Genomic DNA, 18206 nt, shown 5'->3' on the forward strand with positions numbered 1-18206 from the left:
TGTTCAGATAACCCCACCATTTATTTCCCCTCTATATTTTAATTTTCCAACCTCTTTAATTTGATCCTCTCAGATGTAGCCTTATGTTCCCTCCCCTTTCTTTAAGTGTCTTTCATGCTTTTTTCCTGCTTCCCCTTTCAGTCCCGACCTCTTCCTTTCAGCATAACACCGTATTGTGCTTATGCTCCTCCCTCTCTTCCTTCTTGAGCAGCTTTCTTTCTCTTTCCCCTATGTTCCCATAAAAAAAACAATTGTAAAATTCAGTCAGTACTCATCCTTTATTTGATCATATCACACTCTTAGTTTTTTCTCAACTTGAAGCCCAAAACTGTGCAAACTTCCTGAGTTTAACTGTGCCCTCCTCCACTTCCCCCTCAAACTTTTCCTCCCTCTCTTCAGCTCAGTTCTTCTCTTCCTGAGCTCACTCTTGTAGTTGGCGTTCGCGTTGACTGGCCAGAGTCCGCGAGCTGAAAACTCCTTTGATCCACCACCTTCCTCTGCCTTTTTTTTTCTTTTTCCCTCTCCCATCTCTGCAGCTATTCATCCATTCATCTCTATCCTGCCCTCTGGGTAAGTAGCCTAGAAAATTTTTCCCAGTTGACTGAGTATGTTTAGGCATATAATATCTACACGCCCACATGCACACTTAGTAAGGATAGTGCAGGAAAAGTAACAACACAAGGGTCTTCTGCTCATTGCAAAGTAATGCATATGTTATGTAATACTTGTTTCAGAATTCTTGCTTGATTGTGTTAAAGATATTTCCTGCTTGTGCCCTCCAGCTATTGAGTGTAGTTTGTGTCAGGATGTGTTACCCATGACCTGCATAGTTCTTGACATGCCTGTGAAAGTCTGGATTTTATTAACACAACATGAGCAAGATTAGTTCAGTGTTTCTCCCGGCACAGAATTCAGATCAGCTGATAGTGTGTTTTACTTCTCACACGGTTCAGCTCATCTAATGCTGTTGAGCTGTAAATATGTCTGTCAATTATTAACTTCATCTTTTTCCTGTTACTTCCTCTTTTAAACAAGCATATTTTAACTTCCGTTTTTGTAGACTTGACTGTTAATCTCCCAGCCCATCAGCCCCTTGGTTTCTTCACCCCATTTCCTGATCAGAAACTGACATCTGATTGGCCATGGCATACCATAGCTTCCTGCTGGAACCAATTAGCTGCCATGCCTGGAACAAAGATTGGTCCCGTAAGTCTATCCTCCCCCTCTGATTGGGCACTTATTGATAAGGTGTCCTAACTTATACATGATGCTTGTTTAGATGCTTAAACTAGGGTCACTGCTTACAGATCAAACTGTGTTATAATGCAGAGGTTTGTTCCCAGGTGGGGGAAAGGTATTTCCTGTTTCCTGACAACAGTATCTACGGGTCTTTCTGGGCGCCTCATGTGCATCGTTAGCTAGAGGAAACCAATGCCTTATTTGGCTGTTTCTGATCAGCGCTTCGCTTTGTGGGTAAAGCGGATGTAACAGACATCTCTGATTGACTCATAGCTGTTTTAGTTTTAGTCACTTTGCAAGGTCTTAACATTTGTGTTGATTCACTTCAAAGCAAAACTACAGTACCCACATTGCTGTTCTTAAAGCAAACACTTCTTCTGACTCGGCTGCGGACATAAAATGAGGGGGGGTTTGCGGAACATCATGGAAACCAAGGTTCCTGTATTTGCACAATGTCTATTTAAAGATACCATGTGTCTGTGTGCTGCCCGCAGGCAGATACATGCTGAGTTTCTCTGGCATTAGCACGCACACAGTCAGCTGTTTTATGTTCTAGTCCACTGATCACAAACTTCTCCTGTCACTCATGTTGTACTTTGTCCTCTCACTGATGAATTTCTCATTTATGCAGGATGTTTTGCCATTTGCAGCAGTTTCTGTGTTGTTGTAGCAGGGTTTTTAAACATGTGTTTGTGCACCAGAGATCGCCCTGTGCCCCAACAACCATGAGGTCCACATCTACAAGAAAGACGGGACCAAGTGGACCAAAATCCATGAGCTGAAAGAGCACAATGGACAGGTGACAGGTGGGACACGCTTGAGTTGGCATAAATTTCCTTTTGGCAAAGTTCAAATGAAAATTCAAGATCTCATCAAATTCTTCAGGTTTCTCCTTCATGTTATATAAAATATAATCAAGTCAAGCTGAATCCAGTTCAAGTACATAGAAATACTTTTCCTGGCATTTTGTGCTTACAGCTTAGCAACTTTCATTTACAAGACAATTCAATGTGCTTTTCAGAAACATTTAAAGCATTCCAGATAGCAAAAATCATAATTTTAGGTTTCTGCTTGAAAAATTTCATACCAATAATGACATTAGTATCTGTGCTACCAGCAGGTTTACTCAAATACTTATTGAGTTACAGTAGATAGAACACTTGTGAGATTTATCAAGGCATGTGGATTTCATATATGTGGTGGCACTAGTGACGAATATATTAACATGGCACATAGCACAAATGGGAAAAAATATTCAGGCTCCCCTAATAAAAACAAACACTTTGAAGACAATATGAACGATGGAGAGCTGTACCTTTAAATCTCTATCAAACCATTGTACAGCATGTGAACATTATCTCTGCAAAAGTTGGCTCTGATAAAGTTAAGTCAAAACAACTGAGGTGTTTTTAATACCAACAATTTAGTCAAGGCCTTAGAAATGGTGATTTTGGCACACTTTGGCAGGATATGTTCTCAAAGTCCCTCAATTGGGACCTTTGTTTTGTTTTTTTCAAGGTTGATCATTTTATGTCCAGACTTATTGTGTTCATTCATAACTGAAAAAACAAGTTATTTTAAGGAAAGCAACTGTATTTTGGGTCAATAACTTTCTTGAAAGAATCACATTTGAGGATTCATCCCACTGTATATGTTGAACCTGGAGCTACTATTAGCTACCTGTTAGCTCAGCATCAACACATTGTACGCTGCCTTGATACAGAAAGATGATCACTGTTAGCCCAGTTTTATTCTGATTTATCCATTATATGGAGACTTGTAATAGCTCTTACTTTTTCCTTTAGATCCCTTCAGTTATTCTATTAAGATACAAAAAAGTATTATTTTAATTACTTATTGAGAATCTTTTCTGGATTAAAAAAAAAAGGTTTCTGCAAAATGATTGTAGTTACAGAACATGGTGCAGAAATAGAAGAAATATATCACTGTTATCTTACAGACCTAAATGTTACACTTCTCTGGAAAATCAGTGTAGACTGTTCAAGCGTTTCTTTTCCCTGCAGGTATTGACTGGGCTCCCGACAGTAACCGCATAGTCACCTGTGGAGCTGACCGTAATGCCTATGTGTGGACCCTGAAAGAGGGAGCATGGAAGCCCACCCTGGTCATCCTTAGGATTAACCGTGCTGCTCGCTGTGTGAAGTGGTCACCAAAAGAGAACAAATTTGCTGTGGGAAGCGGCTCGAGGCTCATCTCCATCTGCTACTTTGAACAAGAAAACGACTGGTGAGGCTGCAGGGAATTCTGATCAACATGAAAGAAAGTGTTTGATTATTAGGATCCATTGTTTTGTGTGTGTTTGTGTGTGTGTGTGAGAGAGTGTTTACTTTAAGGGAACCAGTATTTAAGGGATTATAGCGTGAAATATTGTTATGTGCAGGTGGGTGTGTAAGCACATCAAGAAACCGATCCGCTCTACCATCTTGAGCTTGGACTGGCATCCTAATAACGTCTTGCTGGCTGCTGGATCCTGTGACTTTAAATGCAGGTATATCCTTTTGGAAGTGATGCTTATGACTCCCTTAGCCAAGGTCATAAACAAAATCATCTATATCTAGAATTTATAATAAGGCTAACTATAACACACAGCTGAACCCATTTAAATACGATCACCTCAGAAAAGTTTTAATAACAGAAATGCAACTCTTTACTGCACAGAGTGTTCTCGGCTTACATAAAAGAAGTGGAGGAAAAGCCTGGCCCCACTCCTTGGGGCAGCAAGATGCCGTTTGGTGAGGTGCTGTTTGAGTCTGGAGGGTCTGCAACTCAGACTTCAGTTGGAGGAGGAGGTGGTGGTTGGGTGCACAGTGTGTGTTTTTCCCACTCTGGCAACCGCCTGGCCTGGACTTCCCATGACTCTACAGTTTCTGTTGCAGAAGGAGGCAAGACGGGCACGTAAGAGAAGACAGGGTAGCATACCTGGTTGTGTTAGTTCGTACTTTAGTATCAATCTTTGACCCTTTTTCCTGATTTTCACAGGGTGAGCAGTCTGAGTTCAGAGACCCTTCCTCTACTGTGTGTAACCTTCATTACTGAGAACAGCATTGTAGCTGCTGTGAGTATTCAACACATTTATTCTGAGCACATACATAACTAATAACTCCTGAAACGTTATAAAACCTACTGGTCATCCCAGACCAGCTGAAAAAAGGTGTCTAAGCTCTAACAACTTGTACTTTTGTTTCTTCAGGGCCATGACTGTTACCCAATGCTGTTTGTATATGATGGTGCTAAAGGCACTTTGACATTTGGGGGTAAGCTGGATGTTCCCAAGCAGGCAGCTCAGAAGGGCATCAGTGCCAGGGAACGTTTCCAGAACCTGGACCGTCGAGCCTCAGAGACCCAGAGCACAGACAAGGACCTGAACACGCTCCACAAGAACAGCATCAGGTCAGGAGGACACAATTTGTTGGAGTATGAGTTGATAAAAACACAAATGATTCAACAAAGGAATTAGTAAACCTGGAAATGTGTCATATTATTACAATGCACAAAGTTTGACATGTCTAAAACAATATTTCAGCCAAATCTCCGTGCTGGAAGGAGGAAGAAACCAGTGTAGGAAATTCTGCACCACTGGCATGGATGGAGGAATGGGCATCTGGGATGTCAAGGTAACAAACACACACAAACCTATACAGTTAGATTATCATAATTGGTCTCAGTTAGGTGATTCACATGTTTACTTATATCATTTCAGACTTTGGAGTCTGCTATGAAGGACTTGAAGATCGTGTGAGCTGAAGTTTACATTTCCACCACCAAAGTCTGACTGCTTCTGGAGATGCGAAGAAAATTGCTGCCTTATTACACAAAGCTTCTTAGCTATAGTCTATCTTTTTTTAAATTTTTTTAAAATTATTTTTACATATATATAAGTTCAACTATCAGACTTTGGGTCAAACAGTGTCTGAAATCCATCTGAAGCTCTTTGCTGGGTCTGTTCATTTCTAAAAGACGGGCTGACCTCAGGTCTGCAAATGGTACTTAAAGAGGTAAATTTGTACAGTCACAAAGAGCTAAGTCCGAGTCAAATTGCTTAAAGCAGCTTTTTTATATTAGTCGCAGTAACAGACTGCAATACTTATTAAAAGCTTATGCTGGTCATAATGTGCATTTAATAAATGATTACTGTTACAGAGCTCAACAGTGTGGTTTCTTATAGAGGGTTGTGTGTGTGTGTGTGTGTGTGTGTGTGTGTGTGTGTGTGTGTGTGTGTGTGTGTGTGTGTGTGTGTGTGTGTGTGTGTGTGTGTGTGTATGGAGGTACATTGGTGTAACACATATTTACATTTCATAAGTGTACAAGTTATTAAGTATCATTTTCCATCTTCCATTTTGTCTTTGTGTTTTTGGCTGCTTTTAGTCCTGAATTAATAATATCAAACATAGGCCTTGAAATACCACAGAAGGCTACTTTTAGCCTTTTTAAACTGTAAGATGCAGGAAAGTCATAACCATGATCAGGATGAATTAGATGGACAAAAATAAACATCCTTACCTATAATTGCAAGCATATAATTCACTGTGCTGATGTCTTCTGGCCTTGTGCTGGAAGTCCCTGTTACATAAAACTTTATGTTAAATAAAAACATCCACTACTTCAGCATTATAGGAATTGTTATCAGTAAATGTGTTTAGCTATCCTGAGACCATGGTCCTCAGCCGGAATAGGGTGGATTGCCCTCTCCGGGTCGGGAGTGAGGTCCTGCCTCAAGTGGAGGAGTTTAAATATCTCGGGGTCTTGTTCACAAGTGAGGGAAGGATGGAGCGCGAGATCGACAGACGGATCGGTGCGGCGTCTGCAGTAATGCGGGCTCTGCACCGGTCTGTCGTGGTGAAGAAGGAGCTGAGCCAGAAGGCGAAGCTCTTGATGTACCAGTCGATCTACGTTCCTACCCTCATCTATGGTCATGAGCTGTGGGTCGTGACCGAAAGAACGAGATCTCGTATACAGGCGGCTGAAATGGGTTTCCTCCGCAGGGTGGCCGGGCTCTCCCTTAGAGATAGGGTGAGGAGCTCGGTCATCCGGGAGGGGCTCAGAGTAGAGCCGCTGCTCCTCCGCATCGAGAGGAACCAGTTGAGGTGGCTCGGGCATCTGGTCAGGATGCTTCCTGGACGCCTCCCTGGTGAGGTGTTCCAGGCACGTCCCTCTGGGAGGAGACCCCGGGGAAGACCCAGGACACGCTGGAGGGATTATATCTCTCGGCTGGCCTGGGAACGCCTCGGGATCCCCCCCGCAGAGTTGGCAAATGTGGCTGGGGAGAGGAAAGTCTGGGCTTCCCTGCTTAGGCTGCTGCCCCCGCCCCCGCGACCACTGAACACTGAAAACAAATACTTAAATAACTCGGGTTAAATGAATAATTTATAGTAATGTATTTTAAAACAAAATTTTTCTTCCAAACATTCAGAATCAGGTCTCTCTAAGATCCCAGTGACTCAGTGGCACATAGACATATAGACAAAAGGGACAAAAGACTGAACTTTTGGTATTTACAAAGGAGAGTCTTCCTATTCCTCTGTTTTGTATCACCTGACCTCCTCTTTCATCCATCTTCCTGACTAAAAGTTCCAGCAAAAACATCTTGGAACAACTTTAGACTCTTTAAATGTTCCTTGGAGTGAAAAGGTGTGCTGTTGTGTGGATGCAGATGCAACCTTTAAACTCTTTAGTTTAAAACATCAGTGAGGAGTGACATATTTTCAAATGTAAAATGTATCAAAATAAAATACATAAATTTTCATCAACATTACTAATGTTCTTCTGACAGAGGTAATGAAGTAATTTAGTAGGCTGGGATAAAACAATTAATAAATGACGCTGATGTACCATACATCATATCTAATCAACTGATGACCCTACAGTAAGCATCTCTTTTTTTTGTTTTAATATGTGGTACCTCAACAATTGAAAATTTACAAACTGAGAAAGGATAAACATGCTGTGACAAGCTAAAATTTTGTGCCACCCTTATATCAAGAAGCATAATTGTTTTGTAATCCTTTAGTGTGGTTTTGGACAATAGTTCTCCAAAGTTTTTTTTTTTTTCATGAACAATGGCTTCTTTTTGAGACATTTTAGGCCTTGTACTCGAGCATTTTCAGAGAAATGTCATTTCTCCTGTTTGTTAAGCCACTTCACACTTTCCTTTTAGTCATGCGAGCATAAAAAGACCACTAACTTGAAGAATAACCCACTGTCTTAACTACACTTACTTAACATATTAGTAAAGAACCAACTTTGATATTATCTCCAAGCACATCATTAACAGTCACCTATTGTAAAGACAAATCATTCGTTATTAGCTCTTTAGTTGCATCTACGAAAAATTCCAAAGATAAAATACAGTTTGATAGACATGAATACAATAATTGCTTCAAGGTGATTCCCAAGGTGCTGTCAGCTGTAAAGTATGCAGTGTGTCCTTAAAAAAAAGGAATAGAGCAAGGGCACTGTTAATTTACAGTGGATGAACAGTATCCGAAACTGAGGTACTAAATAAAAATAAAAAAGACCAGAGAAAGGATCTGAGAGATTCATCTGATATTTTAAAAACTGAATGATCAGTAGACTTTAAAATGTATATGTCAGTTCAGTTCTCTGCCTACAGCTTGTCAGGAAGCCAACACCAAAAGAACTAATTCTGAAAACTAGGCTTCTTAAGTAAATAGCATGAGAGCTTGCCTTAGACAGTGCATTCCAAAAAAAAGACAAATACTGACTAAAGATGGTTAAAATTTTACTAACAGCTTTTGTCTTATAACCTATCTGTGCATGTTCAGCTAAATGCAGTTTTCTTTGGAATATACAATGAAATGACGAATGTTTCAGGACATTTGCATGCTGTTTTATTGATGGCCCCCTGAAGCCCTAATGGAAGAGCCATTTATCTGTCTCAGCCATGTTAAAACTGTCACAGTGAAAAGCTAATGGTGCAACCTAGTTTCTAGCAAAGAAGGGCGTAATTCAGTCATTTATGAACCATCTAAACCACAATGTAATGTTTAGGGGTTAATAAATAAAATATATTTTTAGTGTTTTTAATTTGGGCCCGTAAAGATGTGGAAGAAAAACGTGCAAACTGCGCGTCTGCAGCACCATCTAGAGGTCGCGTGAAGAAATGCCGCCACAAGCAGCACGAATTCCCTCTATGAATCAGTCCCTCAGAAAAATGATGTGGCAGCCCTCAGTGATGAAAAACAGCCTCCCTCTTCGAGTCGTGATGAGGAGCTGAACCGGCGTTTGTGAAGAGACGGAGACCCGCGCGCGCACATCAGTTGCACAGACCGTGCAGCCGTTCCCTGATACGACTCCTCCACGACGCCCACACTTTCGGACCGAATCCACCGAGAGACAGCTGTGGGTCGAGATGCGTCCGTCTCCCGGCTGCTGCTTGAAATGAGGATGAGACGACGACAGTGAGTCGCGGATGCTGGTTGCGTTGCGTTGCATCTCGTGCTTGCAGTTTCAGCTGAAGTGATCACATCGAAGCGTTTTCTTCGTCCAACACTCAAGAGGGGATTCAGGCTTTGAGCCCAACTGTCTGTCCACCGTCAACTGTTGCTGATTTCCACTAAATGCATCTTGTAAGGTAGGTGCAATCACTGCGTGTCATTTCACCCCATTCATGTCATAACTTGATATCAGTGGGTTAAAATAGAAGCAGCCTATGTGTCATTGTTGCCTGGTTGTGAAGGAGGAGGATGCTGAGGATGGGAGGTATTAGTGAAACGCTACAACTCAACCTTAATATCTCATAGGTTTTCTAATGATGGAGCTTATCTCCTCTAGCTCGGGATGCATTTTCCTGACAGGCATTTTAAGTCTATCCATCTGGTACTTCTCCCTTGCTCCTCTTCATCTTGGTTTATCTGTATGGTCTTGAGAAGAGAATATTGTCACAGTTATCTTCAGTCTCAGATAAACTGATGAAGATTTTCAAGTTAAAATGTCAACTAGCAGTTTGGCATCTTTAAATGTCTTGTTTTTGTCATAAACCCACATTTAGTGACATGTCTGTGAGCTGAGATAAAAATACATATATTCTAATGAGCAGAACCTCTTCAGCCCGATGCAGCTTGATACAAAAGAATAAGTGGAAGTTTCAGGTTTGACCATTTTTTTTTTTTATTTCTGTCCAGTTTTTTTTTAGAGGAAAATCTTCAGGTTATTCTTCAGGCAATCCTTCAGGCTTGTTAAATAAAAAGAAAGAATGAATAATCAAATTTTAAAATTAATATGCAAAATAATGAGCATATAATTAATTTGATCTAAGCCTGTAGTCCAAAATTAAAAAGTTTGTGTGTGTTTACCAAATAACCAAATAAGCTTTTTTTATTTATTTATTTTTTTTTTTTTTTACTTTTTGTTTTCCCATTATTTGCCTCTGTAAATTTTAAAATAATTGGGTGCGAACTCATTTCAGATAAAATTGAGTACTTGTAATGCTCTCCAGCCTACAGTCCAAATCTAAAATATATATATTAAGTTTGGAGAAATATGTGATTAAAAAAAACTCTTAATTTATCTTCATGAACTTTATATTCTGCAAGTCAGCTATCCAGTTATTGGACCAATTATTTAAACGCAGCTTGAATGTTTAGATATATTTACATTGTTTATGCCTTTGTGACTATATGTACCTGATTACTCATAGAGCACAAGATAATTGCCATAAAAAAAACCCAGTAGTATTGATTGTATGTGCTTGTTGAATGAACTGACATTTCCTGGTTCAGAGATTATTACTTCTGTCCATCCTTCTGTTGAGTGAAAGCATTACAATGTGCCCACAGCTTTGCTCCTCTCGGTCCAGTGTCTCTGGCCTGAGGCCTGCTCATTATCAGCCAGCTTCATAAAGTCATTAAAGACCCAGCCAGGCCTGCTGGGCCAGGCCCTGACACACACGCATATACAAACTCACACCAACGAGTCTCTCAGACATTGTAAGGCCACTCTTGGATATAGGAAGACTTTTATTTGGGACAGGGTGGTGAGTTTCTGGGTTGGGTCAGTAAGTATTAATAGCTCTAAATGAGTGTCACCCTAAAAACAGCAGCTCAATATAAGGGAACATATTAGAGGAGAGAGCAAAAAATCAAGGTAAAATGTCTCTTTTGTATGACTGTCATATGTGAAGTGGATGCCTGTTCAGTCTGATCAAAAGATCACTGTATCACAATTACATTTAGATTCTGCTGTTTTTTTCATGTGTGGTAAACTGTGTATACACTCACTTGTGATTCTTACAGTCTTCGGAAGTTTATAATATATATACATATATATATATATATATATATATATATATATATATATATATATATATATATATATATATATATATAATATAGCAGTCTTACCAATCTTTGTGTATGTGAATGCGTGTTTGTGTTGTGTATTTAAAGAGCAGACAGACAGTGCTAAATCTAGGTCTCTTATGAAATCTAGCTCTGCAAGATGCAGCATATAAGTAGGGAGGGCTTGTTGTGTGTGTGCTTGCATGCATGCATGGATCTGGTTGTCCATTAGGTTTTACGCATGTTAATTTAATCATGGACAAAACAGGGAGGAGATCCGGAGAAAGGAACAAGAGAGAGTTAAAAGAACCAGCGAGTTTTCTGTTGTAAAAAAAAAAAAAAAAAAAAAAAAAAGAGACAATCCCTGCTCCCTGGTTTCCATGACAACAGTGACATCACTGAAGAAGGGTTACCTCATGAGCTGTTCTGTGTTTGTTTGAGGTTTTGTGCAGTGCTCATGTTCAGAGGATGAGATCTAAGTGAATGTGTGTGTGTGCGTGCGTGCGTGCGTGCATGTGTGTAAATGTTAACTATTTATCAAAGAAGTCATTAGGCTAAACCCTTGGTTCAATCAGTCCGTGGTCACCTGTGGTTGCCAGGCAACAGCAGCCATGGCAACAAGTTGAAGCATGATCTAGCGTTGCCAAGCAAAAGGAGAGGGTGGAGGTGAAATTTTATTAGCAGCTCTGAGATACAAGAGGATATAAAAATACATGCAAAACAACTTTGTTTCTAGCATATCCACTTTCCGCAGCCTGATTGTACAAACCGTAGGAATGCTTAATAAACTCCCATGTAAACATTACAAAACGCAACTAATGGGTTGACTGGCATGACTTCAGTGTGAAATACTTATTTTTTTATTAGAATGGTAAAATATTTTAATATTGGTCACATGTTTGTACAGATAGAAAGAGAGGTGTCTAGTTCCAATTCTGTTATATTTTTACTTGTTTAAATTAGCAGAAAATAGGGATTGAGTTAATGTTTGTGCTGGTTAGGACTGGAGGTCAGGGATACATTTGCGTCAACTTGTGTGTGTGTGTGTGTGTGAGAGAGAGAGATTTTGTTCCTGTTAATATGTTTAAAATAGTTTTTTCTAGCTTTTTTTTTTTTTTCATGAAATGTGTTTTTTTTTTATTTAATTTGATTTGATAGGAAGAACAGGTATGTTGTAGTTGGTGAATAGTCTTGTTTTGACCATAAGATAGGAGGGAAGCAAAGAAACTTAGATGAAATCTAATTGAAAATTACACTTGAGAGTCACTTATGCATTTATGTAGGTATTTTTTGTTTTTTTTTAAAATAAACACATTAATAGTTAATTAGAAAATTCAGCACGTTTTGTTGTCCCTTAAAAAAACCATGTGTTTTCTGCGTGAACGGTCCCAGCGGCTCCATTGTACGTACATATATTCTATTCTATTCTATTCTATTCCGTTCTATTCTATTCTATTCATTTAGCAGATGCTTTTCTCTAAAGCGACTTACATACCACGATAGGCACATTGGGGAGCAACTTGGGGATCAGTGTCTTTCCCAAGAACACTTTGGCACATAGTCGGGGGACGCATGAAATCAGTCTCCCAACTTTCCAGGTGAAAGATGACTGCTCTTTTTCAGGAGCTATGGCCACCCATTGTGCTCCATATACATAGTGTTAAAAGTAATTTTCAGCTCATTTCGAAGAGAAATTGTTATTTTTTTCTCTGTACAGTGTTCCACAATAAGCTGGTCCTGATTAAATTGTGATATGAAATGAATAAAATAGCAGTATCATGTTGATGATCCAGGCATAATATTGTGTTTTATCATTGATTGCAAATGAGGGTCTACTTTCTGTACTTCTGAAATGTTCGATTTTCTAATTATAAATATTTAAACAAAGCTACTATCTGCTAATATGTGATCATTTTCAGGTTTATGAACAACCGTGCTCCTTCTAACAAGCGCTACCAGCCCACAGAGTATGAGCATGCTGCCAACTGTGCTACGCATGCGGTGAGCAGAAAAGCACTTACATGCACTCACACACACACCACAGACAGTTGTTAGTAACCTCATACAGAGGAGGTGGTGCATTTATGAAAACATGGCAGATGAACGACACAGTTGGACGACTTAAAAAAAAAACTGCAGCAGTATCATTCGCATGATTACGGCCTATTCTGCAGGTTTGTGTGTTTACTGCTCTCATCTCATGTTTCATTTATGTTTTGACTTCATTTAGTTGTGGATAATCCCCAGCCTGCTGGGCAGCTCAGTGTTACACTTTGAGTCAGAGGGCCAATGGGAGCGCCTGTCAGCCTGGGTGTATGGGGCAGGGCTCAGCTCACTCTTCATCATCTCCACTCTTTTCCACACTGTAGCCTGGAAGAAGAGTCACCTACGGTACACACACCCCCACACGCACGCACGCACACACACACACACACACACACACACAAACAAACACACTTGAGTATGCATTTTAATGCAATTCTTGTCTTGCATATAATATAAAGCAACTGCTTTCCTCAGGTCTGTGGAGCACTGCTTCCACATGTGTGACAGGATGGTAATCTACTTCTTCATTGCTGCCTCCTACGCGCCTTGGTAAGAATCAGCCTTGAAAAGCATGTGTAGGTGTGGGTAAAGGTATATGTCAACCTGCCTGCAGATGTGCCCTCATGTTAATTCTTCTGTAGGCTGAACCTGCGGGAGCTGGGTCCCTGGGCCAGTCACATGCGCTGGTTAGTGTGGGTCATGGCATCTTTTGGAACCACATATGTCTTCTTCTTCCATGAGAGGTCTGTTGTCACACTGACATCTTCACTTCAGCCAGGGTCACACAGCCTCTGTCCACACACCTAATCAATATTCCACCTGTGTGACGAAACCACCCTGAACCACCAAACCTCTAAAATGACGCTGCATCACAACTTGCATCACAACTTTACACCATAAGCAAACAAACACATGCACTCAGAAAGTCTTCTCTTGCTCAGGTATAAGCTCATCGAGTTGCTCTGCTACACAGTGATGGGAGTTTTTCCCGCCGTGGTCATCTTCTCAATGGTGAGGTACTTATTAATTGTACTGTCTTATGCTGTATTGAAAGTTTCACTATACTAAAACCATTGCCTATTTCCAGCCAGAGCAGTCGGGGTTGTATGAGCTGCTGGTCGGCGGAGCCTGCTACTGTCTCGGGATAGTTTTCTTCAAAAGTGACGGCATTGTTCCATTCGCTCATGCTATTTGGCATCTGTTTGTAGCTATGGGAGCAGCCATACACTACTACGCCATCTGGAAATACCTCTATGCCGAGGCACCCAATCAGGTGCAGACCTCCAGATGACATCAGCAATGACCTCACAGGAAGTAATGCCTGTGTTTGAGCAACTTTAGGGAGATGCAAAGCTGTGTCCAAATTCAGGAGCTGCCTCTAATAGAAGGTTGTGGGTTGAACCTGCTGCACAACATGTCTGGCCCCCAATGAGACAAAAACTGTAGATGCACTCAGGTGATCCTGATCAACTCACAAAGTCGAATATTTTCATGTTCAACAGCAAGAAGTTACCTTCAGATGGCAGGCAAATGTGTGAAAGCTACCGATAAGACGCAAGCAGTTTGACAGGTTTTTACCACTTTAATTTGACATTTCCTCCAACAGTGAAAGGGAAGTTAAATAACAGGCCTACACTTTTTTCACAAGCATATGTTACGCTTCAAAGTTTTATTAGAGCTAGCATTTTAACAGTAACACAAGTAAGCGGTCATGTTTAGGCTAGCAGGATGCCCTACCTCCATCTAGCCGGAAGTCGGTTTAAGATGAAACCTCTGCTCTGGTACTCCATCACCCACTTCAGTTTCACTTTATCTCAGGTTCAGATCATTTTAATGTATTCAGACAGCATGGACATAAAAGAATAAAGAAAAAACAAAAAACACATGTCTGAAAAGGAATAGACAGAAAGATGTTTTGCCCATCCCAGTGCATTATTCATTTAACAGGAGTAGCATAGTTGTCAGTGCTGTTAATCACAACTCTTGTAATACTAGCACTTGTGCAGTATTTATCACAGTATTTACCTGCATGGTTTAATAGTCTGAGAGACGAAGCCCAGGGAAAAAAAAAAACCACCCATTGCTCTCCCTGCAGGTCAAAGGCTGGGAAAGTGATCCAGATGAGTATTTCAACAATTTATTGATACAGAACTTATTTTGTCTTGGTTTGTCCTGTTGTAGTATAACTGGACACTGCTTAGAAGACACCGCAGATTTGCACCATTTGTAGTAGAACATGTGCAACATGGGGCTGAAAAATCCATGATCCTCTGAGGCCAAATTGGTTAAAGTAGACCCTTGAATGCATCATTTGACAGTTTACTGACAAGCACGTACAATATATTAATAGATGCAAGAGCATTTTATTAAAGCAGCTGAGGCATTTAACTGCGATGAACCCAAATGTTGAGGGAGGCAGTTCATGAAGTCGGACACAGCTCTTACCTCCACCTCAGTTCATCTTGATGTAATCTCACATTATTTTGCAGGACTTTGGTTTCATCCCAACAATCAGGAGTCAATTACTTATCTTTGAGATTTTTCTCTTCGTGGTGCATGTCCAGATTCAGTATTCAGAAGCTGAATTGAGGGCATTGTCTTAATGTCAAGAGGAAGACAATGTTTACAATTTACTGCTTTGGCTATCATCCTTAGTTTTAATAAGTATTATCAAGATCAGTCTTGTCAAAAAAGGTGTTTGAGTTTGAATTTATCTAGGAGGCTGCAACATCAGTTGATTACTGTTTCAGTTCAGAGCTCTAGATAGTGGTAATATAGTTACTGTTGCTAGTTGTGCTATCTAGACTGTAGTACACTGTACTGCTTTGACAAAGGTTGCTTCAGTCAACATCTTACTGTAATTTACAAATCGAGCATGACTAGACTGCTGTTTTTATGTTGAACATACAAATATTCATGGTTTTAGTGTTGGAGACTTACATGTGCAAGTCTACATTTACTAGGCTCTGCACACTAGATTATCAGACATATTTACTGAGCTCTAATGGTTTACATTGCTCGTTAGGTTTAGTGGGTGAGGATGCCATCTGCATACTTTGCACAGAATTTATCAGACACAGAAAATGTTGATTCACATACTTTCAATTAAAGGTCTTCAATAGATAGAAACTAATGGATAGTTTTCTGAGCTTCGTGGTTGATCCTCGGAGGGGAAAACACACAATCTGACTCAGCACTGCCAGAAGACTGACTTACTGCCGTAACCAACAGCACATCACTACCATAATACAGTACGTCTCTCACTTGAAAGGAAACTGAAGCTATAGTATTGTTGAACAATCTGGCCCAATATAAAAGGCTTCTCAGGAGTGTGTGTGTTATGTGTTTTGAGTGTGCTTGTGTGTGCGCATGTCCGTTTATATCCTTTCCTATCTTACTCCCATGAATTCAAAGCCTCTGATTGGCTTAGTCAATGTTTACATATGTATCTTGAACATATAAAAACTATATATTTGTTATCAGTGTTTAACTTTGTGTGGTTGGACTGTGTATACTGGACAAGCTTGTACAGTATGCTGAATGTGACTAGAGGACCTAAAGGTCAAAACATCGGTCATTCAAAGGTGTAAAAAAAACTTTTAAAAGTAAATTCATAGTGTTTTCAATGCCGTGTTTCTCTCAGGATATGGATTATTTTTGCATAAAAAGTACATGAAGTAACTTTCAAAGACCACAGGAGCTGCTGCGGTTGTTCATGAGGTATCTTCATATGGCTTTATTTTCTCATCTCATTCTTACATAAAGAAGCAGTCCCTATACAAGTCTTACACGTAGGTAGTATTTATAAAACAATCAAATGGAGGTTCCAGAGGAGGATGGAAAACTGATAGAAAGTTAATATATTCTAAAAATTAATAAAAGAAAAATAAAAATAAAACAAAAACATAAACTAGAGTGCTGCACAACTCCTCTCATCTACAGCAAAACCCACAAAATTTGCATTTGGATTTGCATAAAATCACTGTGATTAATATTCATATATTTTATTCAATTTCTAAGGTGTTTTTTTTTTTTAAAAATTATTAATTGACGTGTAGCAGCTCATTGGAAAGTATGGAAGAGGAAGACGATTATAAAATCATTATTTTTTATGTTTCTTTAATCTGGTAAATTGTATCCCAACAAAATTAGGAAGGAACAAAAGAACTGAAATGAAAGCAGAATGTCCTGCACAGATAAATCTATTATATATTGAAAAAAAAAAAAAAAAAAATCCTAACATAAAATCTGCACATATGAGCCCTTTGTGCAGAAACTGTACCCACTGTTGCCTTGATCATGATCCTGTGGTTAAGAGGTTCGTTTACAACCACCAAAATCAGAATCTGTACAATATTCCAACTGAATAATTATAATCCAAAATAATCTATGAACAATTTCTAAAAAAACACATTGAAGCTCAAATGTGTCTGGAAATAACAAGCAAGTGTTTACAGTTGATGTTGCATCATAACCAGTATTTACATCAGAACTACAAGGACATCTTAGGATGAAGTTTAGGGTTTCACATCATTCTGTCTTTGTCTTGGTCTCAGTTTTCTCATTCTGGGACACGGTGCCCACCTGACTTTGTATAAATCTATATGGTTTCTAAACTTAAACATTATTTATAGATGCTCTGTGATTGTGGAGCTTGACTGTTTTTTAGTCCTGCTCGTGCTTTCTTTCTGTGCAAACAAGTCTTCTTCTATTTACCCACATCCACAGTCTCTATAGTTTTCAATATTGATTATTGTGTCTGTGGTGCTCTTTGTGCTGTGATAAGCCAATATGATGCCAACAATGCTTTTATCTTTTCTATATCTATTGTAATAAAATTCCTTTTCTTCCAGTATGTTCTTGCAGTCATTATTTTCTAAAGTTTATAGCTATTTTAGCTACTACATGCAATTCATTACACATTATACATTACAAGTGCTTCAGTCAATTTTTGTCAATGACCTCTCTGTATTTGAAATGTTAGTGGTACTGTATTTATATAACTGAGGAAAAAACATAATACAACTACTTTTTCATCTGATCGCTGTTTCAAATTTACTATTTAAATCTCCATTCATGAAAATGCTAAAAAAAAATAAAATAAAATAAAATAAAACAATCTGTTAGTGTTTATTTTGGCACTTGAGACTGCAGGGGAATGTAGTACAATTCTTCATGTTTTTATTATGATAGAAATGGATTAATTGCACTACCAATAATTTTGTATACTGAGAACAAATGTACAAATTAATCAGATTGCAAAAGTGTCCAAAGCAGAGCTGCAGGTATATAAATCAGTATGTCATTAGAATACTGTATTTTCTCTGGTATGAATTAGAGATGAGCAAATAGTTTTGCCTGCCTCGTTTTCTAAAGTTCAAAGCAGGGGTCACCTGCTATCCTGCAGGGTTTAGTGTTTCCCTGCTACAACAGCACTGACTCAATCTTGTTAACAGGCAGCTGCAGAAGCTACAGAAGAACCAAGTCGTTGGAGAACCTTTTCAAAATAATCAGGTGTGTTGCAGGCAACCTGCAGGATCTTAGCTAGTCTAGAGGACCAGAGTTGGTGATCGCTGGTGGAAAGAATATCTATTGTCTTTATAG

The 18206-nt window shown here is 39.4% G+C and overlaps 2 protein-coding genes across 2 annotated transcripts; both read left to right on the forward strand.

Moving 5' to 3' along the window:
• The first annotated feature begins 276 nt into the window (after positions 1 to 276).
• Positions 277 to 5397, forward strand: LOC306774612 (actin-related protein 2/3 complex subunit 1B-B-like). The gene is made up of 10 exons (XM_079264733.1): positions 277 to 570; positions 1061 to 1206; positions 1941 to 2045; positions 3264 to 3486; positions 3641 to 3748; positions 3919 to 4155; positions 4240 to 4315; positions 4451 to 4650; positions 4784 to 4874; positions 4961 to 5397. The coding sequence occupies exons 2-10, from the start codon at positions 1143 to 1145 to the stop codon at positions 4997 to 4999; spliced, it is 1143 nt and encodes a 380-aa protein (XP_079120859.1). The 5' UTR covers positions 277 to 570; positions 1061 to 1142; the 3' UTR covers positions 5000 to 5397.
• Positions 5398 to 12479: 7082 nt separating this feature from the next.
• Positions 12480 to 13893, forward strand: LOC306774382 (monocyte to macrophage differentiation factor 2-like; the record flags this gene model as incomplete). Its single annotated transcript, XM_079264406.1, has 6 exons — positions 12480 to 12557; positions 12787 to 12947; positions 13077 to 13151; positions 13244 to 13345; positions 13544 to 13613; positions 13690 to 13893. 6 exons carry the CDS (start codon positions 12480 to 12482, stop codon positions 13891 to 13893), a joined length of 690 nt encoding a protein of 229 aa, XP_079120532.1.
• Positions 13894 to 18206: the final 4313 nt, after the last annotated feature.

Source organism: Telmatherina bonti (assembly GCF_933228915.1).
Source record: "Telmatherina bonti genome assembly, chromosome: 3".
Classification (NCBI taxonomy): domain Eukaryota; kingdom Metazoa; phylum Chordata; class Actinopteri; order Atheriniformes; family Telmatherinidae; genus Telmatherina; species Telmatherina bonti.

Bases quoted from the DNA above. Each gene is read 5' to 3' on its own strand.
- LOC306774612 (XM_079264733.1), top strand. From the start codon at position 1,143: ATGGCATACCATAGCTTCCTGCTGGAACCAATTAGCTGCCATGCCTGG. The intron at 4,156-4,239 runs GTAAGAGAAGAC...TGATTTTCACAG, and splicing joins GAAGGAGGCAAGACGGGCAC to GGTGAGCAGTCTGAGTTCAG. The intron at 4,651-4,783 runs GTCAGGAGGACA...ACAATATTTCAG, and splicing joins CTCCACAAGAACAGCATCAG to CCAAATCTCCGTGCTGGAAG.